General features: G+C 43.2%; 1 protein-coding gene across 1 annotated transcript; it reads left to right on the forward strand.

The window, feature by feature from the left end:
• Positions 1 to 296: 296 nt before the first annotated feature.
• Positions 297 to 27190, forward strand: GAREM2 (GRB2 associated regulator of MAPK1 subtype 2). Its single transcript, XM_058164709.1, has 5 exons — positions 297 to 698; positions 13574 to 13704; positions 16922 to 18118; positions 23537 to 23700; positions 26296 to 27190. Exons 1-5 carry the CDS (start codon positions 518 to 520, stop codon positions 27188 to 27190), a joined length of 2568 nt encoding a protein of 855 aa, XP_058020692.1. The 5' UTR covers positions 297 to 517.
• Positions 27191 to 27722: the final 532 nt, after the last annotated feature.

Here is a 27722-nt window from a genome sequence, read left to right on the forward strand (position 1 = left end):
TCTTCTGTTGCATTTGGCTGGGGGAAGTGGAGAGGGATGAGCTCCGCTCTTGGAGCTGGCATCTCAGGGGTGTTCTGGGCCCGAGGGAAGAGCTTTAGTAAAATCTTCCAGTTTCTCTCATTCCTGGTGTAGTTCCTGGGATGACATTTCAAGAGAGAGAGAGAGTGCCGTGTTCAATGAGATGTGTATGTTAATCTGATGCATTAATTCTCTAGCATACTGTATTGTACCTTGGTGCTTTATTTTCAGTCATATTATAATTGGGCTTTTTATGCAGAAGGGCTCTGTGCCTGACTTTTAGAAAGTAGGGGTACTCAACTGGGAATTTACCCCATTAATTGAGAATATGTGGAGGTGGCTTTCATTTTAGTTGAACTCTTGATGGCATTTTTCATCTTGCAGCAGCTTCCAGGACAGCTTCCAGAATTCTGATTGAAGTAATCTGACTAGAGTCCTCTCCTTTGTTGTCATTACAATAATGCTGGGCTGGTGCACATCTAAAAAATAGTTTGGGTGAATGCATAGCAATCTCACACCTCTTCTCATTTCTGTCACAGGGGAGTATGTAGAGGGGGTCAGTGACCAAGATGTGCTTCTCCTCCACTCCTGTCGTCAGTGGACTACAGTGACGGCCCACAGCTTGGAAGAAGGACATTATGTCATTGGTCCCAAGATTGACATCCCCCTCCAATATTCAGGTAACAAAATGGTGAGAATTCAGTGAAGCACATATTTGAAGGGAAGTAGTGAAAGAGGGTTAGACAGCAAACACTTAGATTTTTCTACAGATACTCTGATAGCTGTCCTAACTTCTTGAATGTCTCTGCTTAGGTTAGTTTCTTTTCTTTTCTTTTTTTCCCTTCTGATCAGTAGTGATGTATCTTTTCTGAAACCTTGATGCATCAATCACATTGTCCTGGGTAATAAACTATAAACTGAACAAGATAGATCCCTGCCTCACAAACTTATAAAATGAAGTTGGGAGAAATGGATAAGAGAAGATCTGGACTGCTGTTTATGGGTCTGGGCCTAAAAGAAATAGAGCTTTAGTTTATAGATTAACAGAAATTCCTGCACTGTTGAATAAGCAAAGCATCAGCCAGGAAAGTTTAAAAAAAATATGGGAACATTCCTGATCAATCCAATGGCTGTATAATATCTTCAAATTAGAGGGATTGCTTATAGTTTGCCCTCCGAGGCAAAATAGCATGATGAAACTGTATTATTTTGACAAATGTATAAGGAGGTTAGAATAATTTTTTAGTTGTGCTTAATTGCTTATAATGATGAGTGTTATGTTCAAAGCAAGAGATCCTTTTTTCTTTTTTCCTACACATCCCAGTTCCTCTCAAAAGTTTGTTTCATATAGATCAGTGGTGAAATGCTACCGGTTTGGACCGGTTCTGCGAACCAGTAGTGGACATTGGGGCTGGTTTCCAAACCAGTAGCAACTGCTGGCTGGCCATACCCCCGAACCGGTCCACGGCCCGCAGTCCTGCCATGCTTCCCTGCCTTCCACGCAGCCTTCCCAGCATCCCCGTGGCCAGCATGCGAAGGCAGGCAAGTCAAAGGCCATGTGGAAGGCAGGTAAGCATGGCAGGGCTGCGGGGAAGGGAGCTAGCAGCCTATTCCCTTCTCCGCAGTCCTGCCATCCTTGCCTGCCTTCCATGCTGCCTTCCTGGGGGTCCCCCAGGCCCACTTGCCTTCCGAGGTTGGTGTCCAGCTAGCCCTAAGAAAGAAAGAAAGAAAGAGAGAGAGAGAGGAAGGAAGGGAGAGAAAGAAGAAAGAAAGTGATGTGAGTGACATCATGTTGGCCACGCCCACCTGGTCACATGACTGCCAGGCCACACTCACCAAGCCACGCCCACAGAACTGGTGGCGAAAATTTTTAGATTTCACCACTGATATAGATGTCTCATCAAATAGGATTTCATGAGGTTCTCATTCCAAATGTTAGAGTTTTTAATCTGTGGAATCCTTGGTGGTCTCTGAACTTGATTGTTTTCTTGCAGATATTTGGTTATCTAGCTAGGTAATAACTTCAGTGTTTTTTAGTCTTTCTTCTAATGGGGAAAGATAATAGGCAGATTCATAATATCTCCTACTAGAAAATAGCAAGGTCTTCTTTTCTGTTTGTGTTTGGGGTGAGGTCTTTTAGGTAAATTTACACCCAGCATGAGTCATTGTTGGCAAAGGAGCTGCACAGTGTATTGGCTGAAGCAGAGTGCCTTAATAAGCTCCACATTGTCTACTTCTATCAGTATTTCCTGATAGGCTTTCAGGAGATGAAATAATTTTCTGATATCAGAGAGTGAAAGAAGCAAATGCAGTTTGTAAAGCAAATGGTGAAGGATCAGCTATGTGGAATCAGCCATATCTCAGGCTAGACTTTTCATAAGAAACAGATCAGTAAAAATCAGGACTTGTAATTAGTGAGTTCAAAGGGGAAAAAAACCCTAGATATTAATTTTGCTGCAACAAAAGCTATTGTTCTAGAATCTAGCGCAGTGGTAGTCAACCTGGTCCCTACTGCCCATTAGTGGACGTTCCAGCTTTCATGGTGGGTGGTAGGGGTTTTGTCCGATACTGAAGCACTTTCCTTTTTTTTAATTTAATTGACTTTTTAAAAAAAATTCATAGCATTGTTTAAAAATATTTTCATTAGGTTTTCATAAAATTCCCCGTGACAATTTAAATTTCTGAAAATATACTATTTGTATTGCCCACGCATAAGTTTAGTTCACGTTACGTAGGTGAAACTAAATGGCACTATAGTGCGACCGCAAACAAAAGAGCCTCGTCCCAGAATAGCTTGCGCATCTCCACCCACACTACCCAGCTGTAACAGACAAGCAGAGCTGGTAGCTGGTGCCCCCCCCACCAAACCCATCCACGATGCGCGAGAGGCATGCGCAGACGATACACGGCGCATTACTGTGGAACCAGTGAGCGGTTGGAAAATTTTACTACTAACAGAGATACAAAAGTGGGCAATAGGTATAAAAAGGTGGACTACCCCTGATCTAGGAGATAGATGGGTGAATGCTAAATTTGGGTTTCCTAAAAGAATTGTAATGGGAATGGAGATCTATATTGCATATATTAGGTTTCCAATCCATCCTGTTGCCTCCCCTTTTGATTTTTATTTCCCCCCAAAAGGCTTTAGTGGGCCTGGTTTGCCTTGTGTCAGTTTTGATTTATGGTCTAATTTTTATCAGGTTTTTTCCCTCCTTTTCTAGTTTTCAGCATGCTTAACCTCTCAATCTGTACTGCATATAAGAAATCTATGGCCCTCCAAATCTTGAACTACAACTCCCAACTGTGCCAACCAATGGTTGGACTTTATGTTATTAGTATCAAGTACTCCTCATCCTTAGTCTAGGTTTAGGTGCAAACATTCCTGGGCACTGTTGTCCTGGACTTGCTAATGCTTACTCCATCTTGTCTGAGTTCTAGAGGTATGGAAAGAGAGTAGCAGTGACCTGGCTCAGAAAATATGGTGAAGGTGAACACTAAATGAAGACAGGACATGGTTTGCAGGAGGCTGGTGCCTAATGTAGAAGATCAGAGAGGGAAAGGGAGTTGCTGGCACCATGTGAGAGCATTGGGAGGTGCTGAACAGATGGTACAGTAGGAAGGAGTGACTGGAGTCATGAATTAACAGAACTGACATCATCTCTGGCCTTTAATGAGACTCTTAAGTGCCTCCCATCTTTGGTAATGATGTGCAAGTATGAATAAATAATGAGAGGCAAGCGGACAGGAGCAGTTAATTGCTGCTCCTTGGGGAGACAGATGGGACAGGAAAAGAAGAGTAAGTGTGTTAACCTGTTTTGTTGGCCCCATTCATAAAAAAAAACCACCAGAGCAGATGGTTCCAGTTTCAGCTTGCAAGCAAAGCAAAATGCACACTTCATTGTGAAGCCGTTGCTTTTGATAAGTGGACAACTGCATGCAGGAAAATATTAGCTTGCCAGAATTGTTGGTTGCTGTTAAGAATGGTAGAAATGAGAAAGATCAGACCGAGCAGCTTTGCCAAGTGGCTTGAGAAATTCAAGTCTTGTTGAAATGGAGTTGCTGAAAAATGTCATTCCTTGCAGTGATGGAGACATGATGTATGTAGCCTGTACTGTTTAGGAGAAAGGAGACGCCACTAAGACTTTTCATATGAGAGATTGTATTGTGTTTAGGCAATGGGGTGTATATCTAAACTGTTCTTCTTGGGCTGCCTTGGAAAATCAACTCATTTCATCTCCGCTGAAATGAATTGGGATATCTCAGAATTCTTTTTGCTCAAAATGGGTTTAAATATCACACGAAGGTTTTAGTTCAGGGGTGAAATGCTTCCGGATTGGTAGCGATCGTGACCGGCCGGTAGTTTGGCAATCGGGTAGTGATGGTGGAGCAAAGCTCTGCCCATCTGCCCAGGTATCATTACTTCCTGGTTTTAACGCAGAAGGTCTGCGTGCGCATGTGATGTGTGCACACACGCGAGCACTTCCGAACCGATAAGGAAGGTAAGTAGATTTTACCCCTGTTTCAGTTAGTATGATTAAGCACTCTGAGGTCTGAGTTTGCTTTTGGCAACAGCAAAACACCTCTGAAAGCATTTATTGACTTTCAACTGTGCTAAAAACTGAATTTTTAAATTGTACTCTTTTCCTGATAATTTAGGGTTAGAAAACATTATTTCTGCCTCTGTCTTTATCTGTTCAACAAGCCTGTGACTTAATTTAGGATAGCACATGATAAATGGCTAAAGGTCACCTAATGCAGCGGTCACCAATTGATGATCCATGGAACACTGGTGGTCCACGAGAAAATGTTGGTGGTCCGCAGAAAAATTATTTGCATTTTTTTATATTGGACTAAATCAGGGGTCCTCAAACTATGGCCCCTGGGCCAGATACATGCAATAAACGTTTGTGTTGCTGCAGAGCGTCTCCCCCTTCGGGGTCTTTTTGTATGGGTTGGAAGGAGGCAGAAATTCCAACTTGGGGTCTGCTTCAGCCTCCTGGTGCGGAGTTTGGGGCGAAGGCTGGAGGGAAGTACGGCTGGTGGCAAGGAGCCGGAGGGCCTGGTTCCAACTGCCTCATGGCCTGGAACTGGCTGACCATCTCAGCCCACTCAGCCTCCAGGTGCCGGTCCCTGGCCTGGCACTCCTGCAGGTCTTCTCTCTGCTTGGAAAGCCTATGATCCTAGTCCTCAGTGAGGTGCTTCTGCTGAGCCTCCTTCTTGGCCAGATCCAATTTGACTGACCCAGCTGTTTTGACATCTCTTTCTCATGGTGGCTGCTTATGTCCAACAACTGTTTGCTGTTGGGGCCCTAAGGAGCTCGGGCAGGGAGACGAGGAGTGGCTGGCAGGGGAGGGGTGAATATAGGCTGGAGAGGTGCCCCTCAATGTGAGTGACATTGAGTTGGCCATGCCCACCCAGTCACATGACCACCTACTGCGCCCACTCAGTTGGTCATTAGTCAGATCATATTAGTGGTCCGTGTGATTTGAAATTATGAATTTAGTGGTCCCTGAGGTCCGAAAGGTTGGAGACCCCTGACCTAGTGAGCTTCATGGCTGGATTGGGATTTGACCCCAGGTATCCTTGGACCTAACACCATTCTGATCTCACTTAACTCGATTCTATTGTGTTTGAAACCAGAATGTTTAAATTGTACTGAGAAAATGTCCTCTGCAATCATTTACTATATGCTGAATAGTGAACCTGAGATTGTCCTTGGTTCTCAAGAGAAAGTATTTTATTTTGGCTACACAAATCCCTCTATCTCTAAACCCCCCTCCCTGTCCCTCAGCTCCAGTGTGGCAACACTGAAGCTCCAAGATGGCTCCGGTCAGGTCAGCTTCAGGGTTGACATCTAGCTTAATTCTCTTACTTAATCTGAAATATTCCTATCCTTTTCCCTTCGTCCCCAAATTTAAAATCTTTGGTTATCTGACACCTGGACTGTGGAAGAAGGAGGGAGGTCTCTAGACGACCAGACAGCATTTTGATTGGACCATGTGACTGATTGTTTAGTGTTTGGGAAAAAGTTTCTTTTTTAACTAGGTGAAAACTGCGGGAACCTTTAGAGTCGGTTTTCACCAGATACCGTATATACTCGAGTATAAGCCGATCCGAATATAAGCCGAGGCACCTAATTTTACCACAAAAACTGGGAAAAACTATTGACTCGAGTATAAGCCGAGGGTGGGAAATGAGGCAGCTACTGGTCAATGTAAAAAATAAAGATAGAGCCAAGTAAAATAACATGAATATTTATTTGAACGAAAAACAATAAAAGTGCAAAAGGGGGAAGGAGGATTCCCAGCTTTAGAAAATTTAGAACTACGCCGCCTTTGGTATGACCTGAGCATAGCTCATAAAATTATCTGCTACAATGTACTTCCTATCAATGACTACTTCAGCTTCAACCACAACAACACGAGAACACAATAGATTCAAACTTAAAGTGAACCTCTCCAATCTAGATTGCAGAAAATGTGACTTCAGTAACAGAGTTGTTAATGCCTGGAATGTGCTACCTGACTCTGTGGTCTCTTCCCAAAATCCCCAAAGCCTTAACCAAAGACTATCTAGTATTGACCTCACCCCATTCCTAAGAGGTCTGTAAGGGGCGTGCATAAGAGCACCAGCGTGCCTACCGTCCCTGTCCTAATGTTCCCTTTAGTTGTATTCCTTTTATGTATTCAATTCATGCTTATATTTATATAATTATTTAATATGTATTTGACAAAATAAAATGAATGAATGAATGAATAGAATAGAATAGAATAGAATTTTTATTGGCTAAGTGTGATTGGACACACAAGGAATGAATGAATGAATGAATGAGTGAGTGAGTTACTTCAACAACATTGTCTCACAGAAATTGACAATACAACTGCAAGCATGAAAATGAGTCCTCCTTTAGCTTCCAAGGGACCAGGGTGCCTCTGAAGGTCAGTGCTCTAAGCACTAAGAACCCAGCACAAATCTAAGCCTGTATGCACACCAATAGTGAAAATACCCTGCACAGTGTCTCTTGGCAGAGAAGGTTAATTTTCATAGACGTTGGGGTGGCTCTTTTTTTTTTTTTTTTGGCAGGGCAATAAGGGTCTCTAATATCATTAAACCCAAGTGTGAGGAAAAAGACAGCAGCTAAAATGTTAAGGCCAGTTGTGTGACCTTCTCCAATACAGTTGGCCTGGCTGTTTGCCAAAACTTAAAACACCCTCCCATCCCCCCTCCCTGCTAAAGCTTCTTTCTTAAAACAATTGTGGTCTTTGCCTTTCATTGTGCCAATCGACTTTAGATGTGTGTGTGTGTGTGTGTGTGTGTGTGTGTGAGAGAGAGAGAGAGAGAGAGAGAGAGAGAGAGAGGGAGGGAGGGAGGGAGTGCAAAAGGGGGAAGGAGGATTCCCAGCTCTAAACAAAGGGAAATCCCGGAATGCCAGCGCGAAAGGCGGTGCTCACGTTCCTCCTCCCTTGCTCAAAAGCCCCAACATGATATTGGAATTGGATGCCATTATATACCTGCTGAGGGGATAATTTGAATAACTTGAAAGATATAAAAGCTCTAAACATATTTGTTTAAAAATCTAAAATCTATACTTAAAATAAATGAATATAAAGTAATAAAGTTCTTTAAAGTTGTAATTCACTTTGCTGCTGAAAAAGAAAAGAAGCTTAACACCTTAAATGGTATTTATTAACTGAAATATCATCAAATCAAATATATAATGAGGTATATTATAATGACCTTTGTTTTCAGAAAGAAGCATGATGGAAGTTTTTCAATAAAGGGAAATATAGAAAAACTTAGTGTCATGCTCATATATCATCTTTACAGATGTTGTTAACACTATACTATGGCAGCATATGATGGTACAATGTTTCAATCAATTTCAGGATGAAAAACTCATCAATGAGGAGGAGGTATAATTTATTAACCTTGTATGATATCAGTTTCTCAAGGACTCTAGAAGGACCGAGGAAGAAATCTCTGCCCCTCCCACTTTCCCTTTCCAACCCAGCCTTCCAAGGGACCTTTGAGGAGAAATCTCTGCCCCTCCCACTTTCCCTTTCCAAGGCAGCCTTCCAAGAGGACCTCTCGAAAAGAGCGAAAGCTTTCTCCTGGCCGTTTACCACCACCACACCCTCCACGCCGCCATCCTAGGCTGGGTTAGAAACAAGGAGGAAGTTCAAGGACCACATCGATGGCACGAGCTCAGATTGCGGCTGGGGATGATGGGCGCTGCAGTGCGATCTCGGGAGAGACTAGGGGAAGAAAGAATGACTGTTTCCCACACCCTAGGATTGGGAAAACATTGACACCCCTTAGTTGCGGGAGAAGGGTTGCGCTTCAAAGCGGTCGCCTCCATCCATCAATCCATCCTTCCTTCCTTACTTCCATCCATCCATCCATCCTTTTTTTCCCCAGCGGCGGTGCGTGTGTGACATGCAAGCAAGGCGTCTCACAGGCGTGTGTGTGTGTGTTTGTGGTGGGGTCTCGTCCCAGCCACCCACCCACTCGCTCCCTTTCCCTCTTCGGGCGTGGGCTGTTCCCGTTCGCCTGGCCTCCGTCCTCCGATCTCCTGCGGCGGCGGCGAGCCAGCGAACGGCTTCAGGCACCGCGGACTTTGGCAAGGAGGAAGGTGGGAGGAAGCGGAGCTGCCGGCTGTGGGGGGTTGAGGCGTGCAAGAGGAGTGAGCGTGGAAAGGCCTTTTGTGTGTGTGCGTGTGTGTGTGCGCCTGTGTGCCTAGGGAGGAAGCGGAGCTGCCGGCTGTGTGGGGGTTGAGGCGTGCAAGAGGAGCGGCGTGGAAAGGCCTTTTGTGTGTGCGTGTGTGTGCGCGCCTGTGTGCCCTAGGGAGGAAGCGGAGCTGCCGGCTGTGTGGGGGTTGAGGCGTGCAAGAGGAGCGGCGTGGAAAGGCCTTTTGTGTGTGTGTGTGTGTGTGCGCCTGTGTGCCCTAGGGAGGAAGCGGAGCTGCCGGCTGTGTGGGGGTTGAGGGCGTGCAAGAGGAGCGAGCGTGGAAAGGCCTTTTGTGTGTGTGTGTGTGCGCCTGTGTGCCCTAGGGAGGAAGCGGAGCTGCCGGCTGTGGGGGGTTGAGGCGTGCAGAGGAGCGCCTCCTCCTCTTCCTCCACGCCGCTCCTCTTGCACGCCTCAACCCCGCCATCCCCACCCTCTCCGCGCGTGAAGGTCACCTCCTCCCTCTTCCAGGCGGCGGCGGCGGCTCCGGCTCCGGCTCCGAGCGGAGCGCCACAGCCGGCAGCTCCGCTTCCTCCACGGTCCCAGTCCAGCGAGCGGTGGCGGAGCGCGCCGGCATGTCGCTTTCACCGTTCGGCTGGACTGGGACCGGCTTGGCAGGTCGCGGCGGGCGGGGAGCCGCCAGCCTTCTCGGCTGAGGGAGGAGGTTTCCCGAGCGGTGGCGTCGGCCGAGAAGGCTGGCGGCTCCCCGCCCGCCGCGGACCAGCCAAGCCGGTCCCAGTCCAGCCGAACGGTGAAAGCGGAGCGGCGCTCGGCATGTCGCTTTCACCGTTCGGCTGGACTGGGACCGGCTTGGCTCGGATCCGCGCGGCGAACTGCTCAGCCTTGGGCAAATCCCGCCGGACGATCTCGCCGCCTCTTTGGCGTCTCCTGTGCGGGGTTCCCGAAGTACATCGAGAGTAGACTCGAGTATAAGCCGAGGGGGCGATTTTCAGCACAAAAAACGTGCTGAAAAACTCGGCTTATACTCGAGTATATACGGTATATGTCAATATCAGGGGTGGGCTTCAAAAATTTTAGCAAGAGGTTCTCTGCCTGGTTGCTGGGTGGGCGTGGCCATGGTGGGTGTGGCCTAGTTGGCCCCTGCACCATGATGGGGGAGTGTTTTTGCCCTCCCCAGGCTCCAAAGGCTTTTTCCTGAGCCTCCGGGAGGGCAAAAACGGCCTCTCCAGGCTCCGGAGGCCCTCTGGAGGCCTGAAATGGGCCCATTTCCAGCCTTCCCGAACTTCCAGTAGGCCTGTTTTTCACCCTCCCTGAGCCTTCACGCGTTCCCTGCACTTACCTGCATCCAAAATGGACTGCGTGGGGACTCCTGGGAGGGGCTGAGTGGCCGGGGCCAGCCAGGAATAGGATTTGGGGTTCTCCGAACTGCACAGAATCTTAACTAGAGGTTCTCCAAAAACCCCTGTGAACCCCCAGCAGCCCACCCCTGGCCAATATGATTTTTCCAATAAAACTATCCTTTGTGGAATTTGCCTGCCTCTGAGTTTTGCTTGCTATGGATTTATTACTTGGAATTAGTTAGAGACTTACGTTCCCTCAGTATCTGAAAACAGTGCCATCAGAAAAAGGCCAAAATCTGTTTATCATCTCAGAAGGTTGGACACGTAGTAATGGATTTAAATTATAGGATGACAGATTATGATTGAATATTTGGAAACATTTCCTAATAGTGAGGGTCTTTTGATCGTGAGCAAACTACAGTATCTAGAGAGGACAGACAAAGAGGCTGGGTTCTTGTAAAAAGCAAGAGTTTGGACACAGTACCTGACCTGAACATAAACCTGAATTTTCATTCCAAATGATGTGAAATAAATGTGTGAAGCCCGTGGCCGTTCAGAAAGAAAACACAATAAAGACAATAACTTGTGGCATTTCTATAAATGTTCAAACGCTTCACACACATTATTTTCATCCTTGTATCTTATAAGAGAAACGTGATAGATTTTGTACTGTCTCATTAATGCAAGGTGAGGTAAGTACATGGGTGTCTTCAGGGGAGTCAAGGGGAAACAAATTATGAAAGGTACCATAAATATTATATATACCGGTGTCAAATGTTAGGATGCAAGTACAAAATGATGGCATTTGTGTGATGATATCATGATGTGTGTCATCATTCTGATTTGCTGCAGATACCACTAGCTATGTGGGCTCATTGCACCAGGGTGCCACTGAAGCTCATAATAGTCATGAGATCTTCACTCATGCTGGTTCAGCCACCGAGGTGTGGATTTCAGAGAAAAAGTTGAGGCTTCAGCAAAATGTATCAGACCGAATAAGAATGCTATTTCTTATTTCATAGAGTTACTGAATAGAGCTAATCAATTAGGCTTAGTAAAACAGTGATGCTTCCATGTCCATTCACTCCATCATACACTGCTAAATTGCTCATAGCTATTTAGTTTTGAGACGCAGCTCAATTAAGAATTACTACAAAATTCCTATTCAAGCATTTTTCTTCACCTTTTCTGCATCTTTTGCTGTTTATGCATTGAGGAAGACATTTTGAAAAGGGGAGCGACTTTGTGCTGCCTTGTGATTTTGAACTATATACAATCAGAGTTTGAAAATCAGAAAAAAACATGTTCAATAAATAAAGCAGATTTCCCTCTTCCAAATTCTTCCTTTCAAACAGCTAAAACAGGAGTAGACCTGAGCATGTGTGGCTCCTTTTTCTTTTTCTGTATAACTGGAATAATACCGAAGAATGCTCTAGAAAAAAACAATGTATTCCCTGCAGCTGAAATCCGCATTTTTTAATGACCATTATTAATAAGAACTTGGCAGCATTAATTCTACACCACATTTTCTGGCAAAATATTCTAACCTATCTTGCTAGAAATTTGTTCTGATAAAAGACATCAAGAAGTCATCTCCATCTGGGCCAATAATAGTCAACACACACACACACACGGAATTTAAACTTCATTAAAAGGTTATATTATTATGCTGTTACGCCTGTAGCCCAGATAGCAAAAGTATAAAGAGCTGAGATGCCATGGATACTCATCTCTATCCATTGTATGCCTTTGTTACTCTTCCAGCTGGTGCACTGATGCCCCCATCCCATCCCATCCCATCCCACAATTGCTTGTTGCCATATTGCCTTTTCCTTGGGAAAAAAAAGAGGCCCACAGCTGATAACAGAGCTGGGGACAGCCCTGACACCCTGCCTCTTTCTCACTTGCCATCATCACCAGCGGCTCCTGTCATTAACTTCTTCTCCAATTTGATGTCTCCATCTGTTTGGCTTCCTTGTTTGCTGGGTTCAGAGAAGTTGCTGGGCGAACTATGGCAACTGAATCCCGGGCAGAAATTAAGAGAGCCATGCCATTTGCATTTCAAGGGATCTCATGTTGCTGAAATGTAATTAAGGCAGTTACAGGCAGCTCTGAGCTCCTTCAGAAAGAATAGGAATGCAACGCAATATAGTAAAATGGACATTACAGAGGGTTACCCAGATAAAGGACAAGAGCTTCAGCAAAAGGCATAACAGACTAAGGATTCCCTTTATTAGAGAATTATGTGTACAGCCAGCAGAGATTTGGTGTTCTGAAAACAAGCCAGTGCTTCACCCAGTCCCAGATTCTTGCTACCACAAGAGCTTGCATATCTTAATCCCCTTTGATTCACGTTGCCGCAACTCTGGATGCCAATATTCATTTTTTATAAGAATGCACTTTGATCTATAAAAATAAGGAAGTTTTACTCCTAATTCTAGGTTGTGATTAGCCTATGATTTGGAAAAGGAAGAAATGCATTCTATGTATATTTAGATATAATTTTATTTTTGGTACATAGATATTTTTCCAGGTTGGCCTTTTTTTCCTGAATGGAGAATGTGCCTGCCTCTGGACAGACTTCGATGATGATGATTAAGGGCTAGAAACATAACAAATATGATGGGGAGAAAATGATGAGAGATTTATAAAATTATGAGTGCACAATACATCAATACAATATTTTCCTCTTATATTTCCTTTCCTCTCTTATTTATACTAGAATATAGATTTGAGACAAGGAAGAAAAGTTTATTTGTTTTACACAGTACTGTTAATGTATGGAATGTACAGTAATAGGATCTAAGTAATGGGTAGGAACAAAGAGGGCTTTAAAAGAGGATTGGTTAGGTTCCTGAAGGAAAAGTAAATAATTTACTCTTTGTGATGGTGGCTATATGAAATTCTAAGTTCGGGATTACTCTGCTTCTTATATTGTAATTGACAGAGAGCAAAGTGGGAGAAATCTATTGATTATTTTGATGCTTATTTGTGGGCTTCTAAAGCTATCTGGTTAGCTGTGCCTGGAAATAGGATGCTATCTAAATAGACCCTTTGTCAGATCCAGCCACTCAAGGCTCCTCTTATTTTATTTTATTTTATTTTATTTTATTTTATTATTTTCATTCACCTCCAGCATTTTTCTTTTACCTTCTGCTTTTATGTCTTTTTTTAAATGGAGAACTGTATGGGAACAAATATCCTAATGACTGCTAGCCATAATATATTAAAACAGGCTCTGCATTAAGCACAAAAGTACCTCTGATAATAACATGTTGGAGGGGAAAAAAGTTCATTAAACCCTGTTTATAAGCTTCCCTACTGTTTCTAGTTGGCCACTATTGGAGATGTTAATTGGTTAGTTAGGTGATGCCCAGGAGGCATAGCAGTAGATCTTCCAGAGTCTTCCCTTCTCTCATTCCCTGCCAGCCTCTTGATTCAGCTGCCTATCTGGCTTTAGCAGAGAAAACAATCTCTCAACAAACCTATCTCCTAACTAAACTAGCATATTTTGGGTTCCAATCCTGCAGGGAAATTTAAGCTGCTAGATCAGGACAGGGATGTCCGGGAGCCTGTGCAGTACTTCAACAGTGTGGAGGAGGTGGCGAGCATCTTTCCAGACCGGGTGTTCGTCATGGAGGCCATCACCTTCAGTGTAAAGGTTAGTTGTACTTTAGCATCTGTCAACTGTCTAAAGCAGAGGTCTTCAACCTTGGCAACGTTAAGACTTGTGGACTTCAACTCCCAGAATTCCTCAGCCAGCTGGCTGAGTAGCTCTGGGAGTTGAAGTCCATGAGTTTTAACGTTGGCAAGGTTGGAAACCCCTGGTCTAAAGAACAGATGAGAAATGGGGTGGGAATGTTGTTTCCACTCAGGTCAACCTCCCTCTGCTCGGGTTTGATATCTGATTTCTTGACAGTTGTTTTCTTCTGCTTGGTTAATGAAGAGCTAAACTATAGCAAAGCAAATTAAAATAATTCTTGCAAGCTCAGATTTGACCACGTCTACTTAACCAAAAATGTGACTTGCAGTTTAGTTGACTATTTCATATCTGATAGGCTGCATAACTTTTTTGAAGGATCAGTTTTTTATGCAATAACCATTGCTAAAACAAGACATTAGATAGCTGAGATTTAAGGAGTTGGAAGCAGAATATAGCCTTGCTTTCTACTGTGAATTGAGAAGTTCTCAAAGTTCAGAAGGAGGCTTTAAAAGAGAACTGGTTAGCCACTGGGAGAGAGATGGATTGGATTATTGAACTGGCTGGTTCTCTTTTCATCTGACCCAATAGGCTCTTTTGTATTTTTGACAATGGTCTTTTTATCATGAATTTAGGGATCTGCTCTGAATGAATAGAAATAATAATATGTCTTCTCTAGTTTCATCAATTGCATTTTAAACCTGAGGTGGAGATAAGATTTGGAAAATCAGGGAGTACAGTAGAGCATTTGCATTCATTCACTGATTCAGGGTTTCTAGTTCAACTTGGATCTCTGCCTCTCCAATTATAAGATTGTGAATTATTTCTAGGAATAAATAGAAACACTTTTCCTGCCACAAAGATAAACACACTCTGGGAAGAAAATGCAATGCACTTTGCTGAAAACCACAACAATAATAAGTAATAGGATCAAATACATTCTAAATTTAGACAGGGCTTGGTTTTCTGAAAAGCCAAAGGATGGAAACTTGAATAAGTATGCACAAAGCAGAACATTTCAAAAAATGTCATTTCTTCTAGGACCATAATGGTGAACCTATGGCACGCATGCCAGAAGTGGCATGCAGCACCATCTCTCCGGGCACGCAAGCTGTTGCCCGTTGCTCTTCCGGGTTCTGGTGCACTAGTCAGCTGGAGTGCTGGAGTGCTGGAGTGCTGGAAACCGGAAGAGCAGCACCCGGTGCTCATGTACGTGCTGGGCAGCTGCTCTTCCGGTTTCCAGCGTGCGTATCCCCATCGGCCACTTGGTCTTCTGGTTTCTGGCACACACACATGCGTGAAGACCGGCTGGCCAGTGCACATGCGTGTGCTGGAAACTGAAAGATCATCTTCCTGGCGTGTGCATGCGCACTGGCTAGCTGGTCTTTGCGCGCATGTGCACCGGCCAACTGGTCTTTGGCGTGTGCCAGAAACCAGAAAGCAGCTGCCTGGCTCGTGCATGCGTGCCGGGCGGCTGCTTTTCCGGTTTCCAGCGTGTGCATGTCCATCGGCCACCTGGTCTTTTGGTTTCTGGCGCGCATGCACATGCGCCGGTGCACGTGTGTGCCAGAAACTGAAAAATTATCTTCCCGGCGTGTGCATGTGCATCGGCCAGCTGGTCTTTGCACACATGTGCACCGGCCAACTGGTCTTCGCGCGTGCATGTGCACAAGAAACCAGAAGACCGGGTGGCTGGTGCACATGTGCATGTCTGAAAGCAGAAGAGCAGCCGCCTGGCATGTGCATGCAACTGCTCTTCTGGTTTCCTGCATGCGTGCACATCCACATGTGCGGGCACTCCCGTTTCGGCACTTGGTGCCAAAAAGGTTCACCAACATTGCTCTAGGACTACAATCCCACATAGGGGTATATTTCCCATTGAACAGAGTGGGGTTTTCTTATGCGAAACCATATATAGAGCATTGCACTGAATCTATAAAAGTACCATCTTAATAATGATAATAATAATAAGAGTTAGAAGGGACCTTGGAGGTCTTTTAGTCCAATCCCCTGCCCAGGCAGGAAACCCTACATTCAGATGAATGGCTATCCAACATCTTCTTAAAAATTGCCAGTGTTGGAGCATTCATCTTAGAACTTCATTTGCCCAATGAAATGAAAAACAGTTTCTGTACTCTGTAAAAGAGAGAAACACAGGAGTATTTCCTTTTCAAGTGGTGACGGCTTTGATGTTAAAGCCAATTCAATTATCTATTTTGTGGAAATTAGCAAATGTCTTTTAAGTAACCCAAATTAGATAATTTCCTGGAATTTGATTTCTCTCACCCCAAACCCACGCATTCTGGCATCTCTCTCCGTTGGCCATTCAGGTGTCCAACTCTTAAACCTTTCTCTAATCTTTTGTGTCAAAGAGGCTCCCGTTCTGTTTTCCCCTTTTTGATCAAATGGATACAATTCAAGAACCCCTGAGTGGAATGAAGTCCATCAGGCCCAAATGATGCTCTACTTATAACATTCAAAGTGACTTATATCAGGGGTCTCCAACCTTAGCAACTTTAAGCCTGGAGGACTCCAATTCCTAGAATTCCCCAGCCAGCTTTGCTGGCTGGGGAATTTTGGGAGTTGAAGTCCTCCAGGCTTAAAGTTGCTAAGGTTGGAGACCCCTGACTTATATGACCGTTTTTCACACTTATGATCATTGCGGCATCCCCATTGTCGCGAGATCAAAATTCAGATGCTTGGCAACTAGTTCATATTTATGACCATTGCAGTGTCCCAGGGTCACGTAATTCCCTTTTGTGACCCTCTGACAAGCAAAATCAATGGGGAAGCCAGATTCACTTAACAACCGTGTTACTAAGGTAACAGTTGCAATGATTTACTTAAACAGTGTCAAGGAAAGTTGTAAAATGGGGCAAAAATCACTTAACAAATGTTTCACTTAACAACATAAATTTTGGGCTCAAAATTGTGGTCGTAAGTCAAGGACTACCTGTACTTCTGTCTTCCATATACAGCACGCACAATCACAGAAATCCACCTGCTAGCTTTTTCTCCATGGCTCACGCTATGGCAAAGCACAAGCAGGAGCTTTTGTATTTCAGAACCCCTCTTTCTGTGGTACAAAGCTCCCTCTTTCCTCACTCTCCATGTTGTAGAATTCTCCTTGTTAAGCCTCTTATCTATCCATTTTCCCTCACCAATTGGCTTCTTCCAGGTTGTGTCGGGCGAGTTCAGTGAAGACAGCGAAGTGTACAATTTCACGCTGCATGCAGGAGACGAATTAACACTTATGGGCCAGGCAGAGATTCTGTGCGCAAAGGCTGCGAAAGAAAAGTCGCGTTTGAACACATTGCTGCGGAAGTTGGGCAAAGCAGGCGTCCCCGGCACTGGTGGCGGGAATGGCGGTAGCGGTAACAGCGGCGGTGGCGGCAGCAACACTGCGGGCGGCAGCGGCAAACAGTCGAAGGGCAAGATGCCTTGCTTGATCTGTATGAACCATCGGACCAACGAAAGCCTCAGCTTGCCTTTCCAGTGCAAAGGGCGCTTCAGCACTCGCTCACCACTGGAGCTGCAGATGCAGGAAGGGGAGCATACAATTCGCAGTATCATTGAGAAGGTGCGACTTCCTGTCAATGTGATCGTGCCCAGCCGGCCGCCTCGAAACCCCTACGATCTGCATGCCATCCGGGAGGGCCACTGTTACAAGTTGGTGAGCATCGTCTCCAAGACCGTGGTGTTGTGCTGCATTCTCCGCAAGAACGAAGTGGCTCCCTTCCACTTCCTCCTGCTCACAGATATGCCCCGTTTTCTGCTGCCAGAGGGGATGTTGCGTGTAGGCGGAGACCCCCAACTGGAGAAGTTGTTACGAGAAACAGCTGCCCTCTGCCAGGAATGCTTCGATCCCAATGATTATTCCAAGGCTGTGCGGGAGGCCAAGCCAGACTTCTCAGAAGAGTGTGCCAGCCCCCGCCATGTACGACTCTGTCTGCAGGGCTACAGCCGTGATGAATTGGCCCAATCCTTTCAACGCCTCTCACTTTGCTTGTATGCTGCCACGGAAAGCAGTTGCCAGGACCCTGCTCAAGGAGGGAGGACCCAACGATTGCTTCTCCCCTCTCACCAAGAGCCCTCTAGCCTTATTTCTGATACTTTGGATTCTGAGCGTGAATACATGACACCTGATTGGGTGGAACCCACATTCCGGACTCAAGAGCTCCCATATGAAGAATTGTGGACTAATCAAAACCCAGAGAATTATTCTGAATCCACTAGCACTGTTCCTGGACTGGAGAATGCCAACAAGGGCCAGCGGGATCTTATCTCTTTCGGGGGTTCACCTTGCCATCGAGGCCTGCTGCAGGAAGACCTTAACACCGATGCTCCTCCCCCAGTCCCACCCAAATCTGAAGCGGTAAGAGACTCAGGCAGTGGACAGTTTGATGGAAAAGAGAAGTGGCAGTCAGGGCAAGGCACTCAAAAATGTGTTTAACGTGAATTAACTGTCAAAGAAAGTTGTTGTCATCCAGGGAAGGGAAACACACTTAAAAGTGAAAGTTGCTTATTCAGGCAAATTTTGCATGTAGAAATGTAGATGGATAAACCTTCCATCCTGAAGATTATTAGAAAATGAACTTAAATATATTACTATAAATCCTTTATAAAAATCCGTAATGTAACCCGCATTTAGAATATTGCTAACAGTTTTTGTCAGTGCATACATTTGAAAGTTTGAGCGCTTCCTTTATAAAGAAAACATACAATAATAAGTGTATTTTAAGGTAGAGAATGGTGCATAAAGATATGAAAAGGAAAGACTGGGAAATGTTTTTGCCACTCTGCCATAAAACTAGAACCTTGAGGTCATTTAGTACAGCTGAAGTGTGGAAAATTCAGGATTGAGAGCCAGGATGGTGCAGTGGTTAGAGTGCAAGTAGTGCAGGGCTACTTCTGCCGACTGCCTGCTGCCTGCAATTTGGCAGTTCAAATCTCACCAGGCTCAAAAGTTGACTTAGCCTTTCATCCTTCCGAGGTCAATAAAATGAGGACCCAGATTGTTGGGAACAATATGCTGACTCTAAACCACTTAGAGAGGTCTGTAAAGCATTGTGAAACTGTATATAAGTCTAAGTGCTACTGCTATTGAACAGTATTTCTTATACTGTTTACTGTCTTGCATAGTTTAACTGTAAAATTAGCTATTTGTTAGATCTATAACTTGGCTTTCTTCAGTGGCATCTCTAGTATAGTTCATTTAGTGACTGTTCGACTTTACAACGGCACTGAAAAAAGTGACTTATGACCATTTTTCACACATGACTATTGTAGCATCTCCATGGTCACATGCTTTATATTCAGATACTTGACAACTGACTCTCATTTATGACGGTTGCAGTGTCCTGGTGTCATGTAATCACCTTTTGCAACCTTCTGAAAAGGAAAGACAATGGGAAACCAGATTCACTTAACAACTGTGTTACTAATTTAACCAATGTAGTGATTTACTGTAGTTAATAAATGTGGCAAGAAATGTGGTAAAATGGGGCAACATTCACTTAACAAATTTCTCACTTAGCAGCATAAATGTTGGTCTTAAGTCAAAGACTATCTGTATTCTCTTGTCTAATTATTTTCTGTTAGAGTTGTTGCAAAAATCAAATCCAGAAGCACACACAGATAAACTGATGCAGCAGGATTCATTAACTTCTTTATATTCATAATAATACATGAAGTAAATTTACAATACCAATAGCACATTCAGAGTTTCATTTCAATGAGATCAGCAGACAAGTTCACACAGACTTTGGTTTTAGTTTCTCTTCTCTGCACAGACTCAGAAGCTGCAGACTAAAACATGCCCTGGTTCCAGTCTATCTCAGCTTCCAATTGGCTGATTTAGTTGCTATGCCTATTCATTGGCTGACCTTGTTAGGCTGAGCATCTCTTCCCAATCATGAATATTCTGACATTTTCCCCTACGGAAACCATTCTGTGACATAGGTTGAACTGAGAGTGAGTGCATATCCCAACGTCATTCAATGAACTTTCATGGCTGATGGTGGATTTATACCTGGGTCTCCTTGAACCCAGTCCACCTCCTTAAAAACTTTGCATAACAAGCCAGTCTTGAAGACTAATTGCTATTCTGCAAGTACAGCTATAACTTCAGATGGATAGAATATAGGATTCCCCAGGAATATGCAGTTGAAATGTTGACCATTTTTTATTTTTTCATTATACCACAGTAATTATTTTTCAATAGATTTTTAGAAAGCAGAAGGAATAACCTGAGATGGCATTGGTCCAATTAGCTTCTAAGGAACCTATGCAACCTATGCAATGCATTTCCTTTGAATCCGATGAATGCTCAATATATTAAAATGGCTTTCTATTGGAATAGTAGTGATTTCAAAAGGATAAATGGAAAGCCAATAGCATTGATCACTGGTTGTGATCTTTGTCTGGTCTTTGATCTTTGGCCTTTGTTATGGAACGTCCTTGTTCATTGGCAGCTCAGGTTTTTTTTAATGTGCAACTTTGTCTTAAAAATGCCCATCTGGTTCAGCCCTCCATTTAGTATGAGGAAATTTTGTTCATATGCTTATTGAGTTAACTAAAATTTGAATTATTGTGCTCTATTTTTGTGTGGAAGTGTGTTTGGAAAAGTTGTTGAACTTTAATTTATTGTCTATACCCTGTTCTCTTATGACAGAATGTGAGGATCTTTGAATGTGGGAAAGAGAGAGAATGTGATGTACTGATCAATCTGTCGGTTGCTAGTTTTTAAGGACATTTCTCGTCCTAGAAAATACAGAACACTGTGAGCTTGTTTTCTTCTTTCATTACCAGACTTTTTAACATCAGTATGAGGGAGAGTGGAGTTTGCTGGCTGTTTGTATATAGCACCTTGCCCTGCCAATTAATGGTCATGTAGCTTCTTCCTCAATGGTTGCTTGATTAGGGTATTGTTTCTTCCCTGTCTCAATTTATTTGCTGATGGTGGTTCAGCTTTCTGAGACCATCCTAGTACAGGTGCAGCCCCTGTCCCTTGAATTACTAGATTATCTAATGTCTCTGTCATTGGATGAGATGCACCTGCCTATATCAAATTGATGTCCAAAGTGACCAGACACAAAAACAAAAAAAGGCAGATACCGCTACAGACAGCTGAAATATACATGTGGACAGTATCATAAGCAAGTAGAAATGAATTTGACAAAATATTGAGTGACTGTAAATAATAAATTGCTGTTAATAATAAAATTTATGTATTAGTAATACTTTGCTTTCTCTTTTTTTTTCTTTTTGTGGTCCAAGTTCATCTTTGAATAACTCAATACCATGGTGATATTTCTTTCATCTCTTGTCTTTCTTATCTTTAGCATGGGAATCTACCAATGGTGAGCTGCTACTGGTTTGCCCCGGTTTGGGTGAACCAGTAACGGCGGCGGGGGGACTCTACCCACCCACCCAGATGTCATCAAAAACGCTCTGTGCATGTACAGAACCTTCTGCGCATGTGCAGAAGTGTGTGTTTGCAAAGCGAGTGTGCACACCTGCACGCTCCCAATAGCAAACCAATAGCCCCAGGATTTGAAACCCACTACTGGAGTCTACCATAATAAGACTCGAGATTCTTAGTCGTGGGATATGCAATAGAGCATAGAATCCTAGATTGATGGCCAACAGACAAATCTTCCCTGGGTCTCTCTCAAATCTTCTGTATAGCTTTGGCTTCTTATCTTAATTGGTTAAGACTCCACCCATAAATGTTCAATCTCTCTGCTTGTACTGTATTTGTTGGACTATAGATGAGTCCCATGCATAACTGGCTCTTCACTATCTTTAGTTCTAGAACAGACTCTCAGAGCGTGACATTTTCTCTCATGGAAATTCTCTGTCATTTCTGTTTCAAACCATCATCACTGATGCCTCTGAAGAAGACGGGATCCACAATATAAATTATTCAAAACTAGTGGATTTTAGCTGAGAAATCTTACTATGTGAACTGTCAGGTATTTTTTTTTTCCAGTTTTCAAGGCTCACAAAGCTTTTGCTTACCTATTGTATGGCTCTCATTCAACAATATCACTATGACTATACTCCATTGCGTAAATAAATGTGGTGGAGTCTAATCAGTGGTGGGATTCAAGCAATTTAACAACCGGTTCTCTGCCCTAATGATTTCTTTCAGCAACAAGTTTGCCAAACTGCTCAGAAAGTTAACAACCGGTTCTTCCGAAGTGGTGCGAACTGGCTGAATCCTACCACTGAGTCTAATCCTTTTTTTTAAATCTTGCAACTTTGGGACTTTGGTGCTATAAAGATCATCCATTTGACTTTTCTGTGCCAGGAAGCAGCTGAGCTTTTCTTGTTTAGGTTCTGACTCATCTACCTGTACACTTCAGATAATTTCTTGCAAATGCTATATAATCTTCAAACATATTTATTTTTTAAAAAAATGGAATTTGGACATGCTTAGAATAATGGGTACTCAGTTCTTTCTTACCTGTAGTGAAATATCTTCCTTAAAGGACTGACAAATTCTGCCCGTCAGTGATATCTGCTAATAGTATTTTCAAAGTTAATGTCCAAGCATTTCTTGCAAACAGACCTTTATTTATTTATCGACTCTTTGATGGTTCTCTCAGTATAAATCTAAAACCTGACTGATCGCTGTAAAATTGTGCACTATTTGGGAAAGCCCTTTGCGTCTCATAATTTTATATTGAAGATATAGTTTTATAGCTTGACCTCCTATTCCTGTGTTTCAGTAATGTACAATTTCTGATTTTCCTTTTAACAAATCTTTTGTGCTCCCCGTGTTTTCCACTTCCCTTCCCATATTTGAAATATCCACACCATTCCCTGGATGAACAAAGCCTTACAAAAGGTAATAGATTATTGAATCCAATCTTTTGCTCAGTGTAGAGATATAAATTAAAATATCCTCAACTATATAGCCTCTGCTTCAACACAACCAGTGAAAGGGAGCCTGCCATCTCTCTTAATAATCAATTATTCTGTTTTAATGGCACTTGAGGATTTGATTGTCATCATAGTTTCTTATATAGTTTCTTCTCAGCATTTTGTATGTTGGATTAATCAAACTGTTACCTTGTGTTTACACTTTGCCAATCCCTCTCCAACCAACATCTATTTGCAGACTTTCTACATGGGCACTTTCTATATTAATAGCATTTATTTTTTTAAAAAAATCTTCTTGCTCTCTGTAGGACACACACATAGTTTCTGGTAGCATTTATTAAACATTACAGATTGGATCTTAAAGCCAGTCCAGACATGAGTTTGACAGACAATGTTATCCGCCACATTGACCTAGTATATGGCATGAAAGGACCACAATGCAGTCTTCTGATCTTCCAAAATCTGTTTTCTCATTTGTTTTAATTTTTTCCCTATTTATTTATTTATTAAATTTAGATGGTACCCATCTCACTATGAAACATCTCTGGTCAGCTAAATATGTAATTTCATATATCTTGGTTAAATTGTGCCCTGTAATTTTCATTCCATTCTACTTTGTTAAGATTAGAAGTAAATCCAAGAAAACAAAAGCAAGGGCAGGAATTGGCAGGAAGTTGAATCAACTCTATCTTTTCAAATAATCTTAAAAAGATTACTTGAAAAGATAAAACAGGCTTGGAAACATCCGATTTCTAAAGTGTTGTATAGCTCTGCTTGAAGTCTTTGAAAATGCCTTTTTCAGTCTGTATGGACAGGTGTGATCAATCTGCTGCAAAAAATATCTTGGATTGTATTTGGCCCATCACCCCAGCAAATAACCATCTTATCCCCAATCTTTTCACAGGTGAGAGAGGAATGTCGTCTCCTTGTTGCTCCCCCTGTGCCACCACGTGGTGCCCACACATCGGCCACCTCCAGCCCTCCAATGCCTGTGCGCTTCCCCAAGCTCCAAGCGGCAGTATCACCCAGTGCCAACCTCTCATACTACTCATCTGGACTTCATGACATGTGAGTGATGGAGCTGGGATTGCTTCTATGGAGGGAGTCAAGAGATGTAGCCTTCCTTGTAGGAACTCAGTTGGGAAGATGAGAATGGGGAGAACAAAGTACTGCATATGCTTAAAGGCATTTGCTTTATCGTCTTTCTTTGTGTACTATAAGACACAATATTATTATGAATGAAGTCTTAAAGTATAGACTTCTGGGATGGTATCCAGAGGCCTTGAATGATCTTCCTTCTTATCACTGAATTGGCTGCATGAGTCAGCTGTGCACTTACTATTGCTAGATTCAGGGGATGTGCAGGCATGCTGAGTACAACAGCAAGAAAGGAAATACCATATGAGTAGAGCTTTTCTTTTTGGTTGACCTTTAACAGAGGCATTCTCAGATGTCAGAAAGGAAGCATAGAATCTTCCTACCTTAATGCTAGAAAATTTAGAATAGAATAGAATTTTATTGGCTAAGTGTGATTGGACACACAAGGAATTTGTCTTGGTGCATATGCTCTCAGTGTACATAAAAGAAAAGATACGTTCATCAAGGTACAACATTTGCAACACAATTGATGGTCAATATATCAATATAAATCATAAGGATTGCCAGCAACAAGTTATAGTCATACAGTCATAAATGGAAAGAGATTGGTGATGGGAACTATGAGACGATTAATAGTAGTGCAGATTCAGTAAATAGTTTGACAGTGTTGATGGAATTATTTGTTTAGCAGAGTGATGGCCTTAGGGAAAAAAACTGTTCTTGTGTCTAGTTGTTCTGGTGTGCAGTGCTCTATAGCGTCGTTTTGAGGGTAGGAGTTGAAACAGTTTATGTCCAGGATGCGAGGAGTCTGTAAATATTTTCACGGCCCTCTTCTTGATTCGTGCAGTATACAGGTCCTCAATGGAAGGCAGGTTGGTAGCAATTATTTTTTCTGCAGTTCTAATTATCCTCTGAAGTCTGTGTTTTTCTTGTTGGGTTGCAGAACCGAACCAGAGGTGCAAATGACAGACTCAATAATTCCTCTGTAGAACTGAATCAGCAGCTCCTTGGGCAGTTTGAGCTTACTGAGTTGGCGCAGAAAGAACATTCTTTGTTGTCCTTTTTTAATGATGTTTTTGATGTTAGCTGTCCATTTTAGATCTTGCGATATGATAGAACCTAGAAATTTGAAGGTTTCTACTGTTGATACTGTGTTGTCTAGTATTGTGAGAGGTGGAAGTATGGAAGGGTTTCTCCTAAAGCCTACCACCATTTCTACGGTTTTGAGTGTGTTCAGTTCCAGATTGTTTTGGTTGCACCACAAGGCTAGTCGTTCGACCTCTCGTCTATATGCGGATTCGTCATTGTCTCGAATGAGACCAATCACTGTTGTGTCATCTGCGAACTTCAGTAGCTTAACAGATGGATCATTGGAGATGCAGTCATTGGTATACAGAGAGAAGAGAAGTGGGGAGAGCACACAGCCTTGGGGGGGGACACTGTGCTAATTGTACAGGTATTTGATGTGATCTTGCTTAGCTTCACCTGCTGCTTCCTGTTTGTTAGGAAGCTTGTGATCCACTTACAAGCCTGTTCCGGTACCTTTAGCTGGTTTAGCTTAGTTAGAAGAATGTCTGGAATGATGGTATTGAATGCTGAACTAAAGTCTACAAAAAGGACCCTTGCATAGATCTTTGGAGACTCAAGATGTTGTAGGATGTAGTGCAGAGCCATATTAACAGCATCATCTGTTGATCTATTTAGCCCTCTGTTAAAGTTTTATGCAAAAAAGAAAACACATTACCATATTTACCAGGGAATAATAAATAAGATTTTTAATCCTGAGAATTAATTATACAATATAAATAACACTTTTCTTTCAGGTTTGGCTGCTTGCTGGTTCTGTTTTTTCTTAAGTAAATGTCCTAAAATGTACAATATTATGGAAAGCTTAATTATATGCACCAGGCACATAAAGTATCTTTCCATGGAAGAAAAACATGGCTTTGATAAAAGGAGCTATGCCTCCCCATCATTTTGGACTATGTGTTTGGATTCTCCAAAAACCTTTGTAAAAACGTTGACCTTTTATTCCCATGGCTGTGGCACTTTTGAACTTTCTGTGGGTCTCAGAAAAAAAACAACACAAATGAAACAGGGCAATACAGTTTATATCCTGTTTGGCCCCTGCCATTTATATTTTTACTTAACAATATACTTGATTGGGAAGAAACTTCCAGAGTTAGAAGTTGGGGAGGTTGAATGAAAATGACAGCAATGCCTTTTTAATAACAAGCAATATTGGATGGATTATGGTAATTTTTCATTTTCAAGAGATTTGTATATACTTAAACCTATGCATATTCAGGGTACATGATATGTCTCTTAGCCTTCTTTGTTGTCAGGCAAGGATGTATTTGGAATAGTGAGCACAAGGGTTTTCAAATTAAGTTGGAACAATGATTGGCAAAACTCTGGCGGTGTGGGGTGCACATCTTTAGAGGTTGCTGGATTTGTCCACTATGGTTTTAAGACACTAATCTGCTCCAGATTTATGATCAGAGAGCTTCAAATCCCATTTCACTTGAGCTAACTCTGATACTGTTTGTTTTCTTTGCCTGCCAGTTCAAGGCCACGAAGCGGTAGCTGCTCCCCATCTCCGGACTCCTACTCCTTGTACTGCTATCCCTGCACATGGAGTGACTGCAAAGTTGGAGAGTCCATTAGTCGGCAATTGGGCAGCCCTCAAATACAGTTGCCATCTCAGCCCCCACCTGCACAGATGTCTTCCTGGTCTGACCCTTGGCCTTGTAATGATCCAGGCTCAAGTGTGGCTACTGGGAGATCCACTCCTCTGCTGGGGAGCAGTGATGCCAATGCCCTCAAGAGCTACCATAGCTGCCCTCGCCTGAAGCCTCCCCCTCCACAAAAACGCTTTGCTCCCTTTGGTGCTCTTAACCCCTTTTCCAATCCAGCGTATTCTTCCAGTCCAGCTGCTTCGGGCTCCTCAGATTGGTTGGAATCTCTTGATTGGCAGAAGACAGCTGCCTCTTCCATAGACGCTTTTGACCTCTTTGAAGGCACTTCCTCCCCAGAGGGGCACTGTAGCTCTGCACCACCACCTCGCTCATCGAAACCCTTTGACACGGCTGAAAATATTGTCATTCGGACGTCAGTAGCCCCTTTGTCATCCACCATTGTTCATGGCTCTGAAGGTGGCATCACCCACCTTTATCTGGCTCAGGGGGTCATTGAGGCACCTCCTACACGTCTGAATGGGGATGGGTCACCCTGGCAGCCTCCTGGTGACTTATCAGTGCTGTCACTTGAGGAGGTATCTAGGTCCTTGCGCTTCATTGGCCTCTCTGAAGATGTGGTCAGCTTCTTTGCCCGGGAACGCATCGATGGTAGTATCTTTGTACAACTCACCGAGGAGATCCTATCTGAGGATTTTCATCTTACCAAACTTCAAGTCAAAAAAATAATGCAGTTCATCAAGGGCTGGAGGCCCAAGATCTAGACTGGTGAGGGAAAGTTTCTCTGTGGATTGCAGGAGTTAGATTCAGGCTGTCCCCTAGGTATACAACTAGGAGAGAGGCCAAAGCATGATACCACTATCTCAAAAATGATAGCCGGACACAAACCCAAGAGCAACGCAGGATTTTGATGATGTCAGTTTTAACCACAAACCAACATAAGAAATTGGCAGGAAGTTGCAAATTTCCTTATATGGAAATGGCAAAATAGAAATCAGAGCAAAACAGAATCCTCAACAGTTGCACATGAGTGATACTTTATGATGAGTTCCTATTGACAGTGTTTGTGCCAAGATTAGCAAGGAGAGTTATTGCCTTACGTAATTTCTTGCGTCGATAGTGTGGAAGAGGAGGAAAGCAGCATAGCCAATTGGTGGGAAGAGGGTTAGATGTTCTCTTTCTGGCCAAGTCTCAGAATCACCAGAGCCAAGCTGCCTACTTTTCCTGTGATAACATTCCTCTTCCAATTGTTTCGTGTAACATTAGCTTGGAGGGGTTTTGTTTTAGTAAGGGACA

Source organism: Ahaetulla prasina, chromosome 1 (assembly GCF_028640845.1).
Source record: "Ahaetulla prasina isolate Xishuangbanna chromosome 1, ASM2864084v1, whole genome shotgun sequence".
Classification (NCBI taxonomy): Eukaryota; Metazoa; Chordata; class Lepidosauria; order Squamata; family Colubridae; genus Ahaetulla; species Ahaetulla prasina.

Coding starts and splice junctions, on each gene's coding strand:
- GAREM2 (XM_058164709.1), top strand. CDS start 518: ATGCATAGCAATCTCACACCTCTTCTCATTTCTGTCACAGGGGAGTAT. Junction 699..13,573: donor CATCCCCCTCCAATATTCAG/GTAACAAAATGG, acceptor CCAATCCTGCAG/GGAAATTTAAGCTGCTAGAT. Junction 23,701..26,295: donor TCATCTGGACTTCATGACAT/GTGAGTGATGGA, acceptor TTTGCCTGCCAG/TTCAAGGCCACGAAGCGGTA.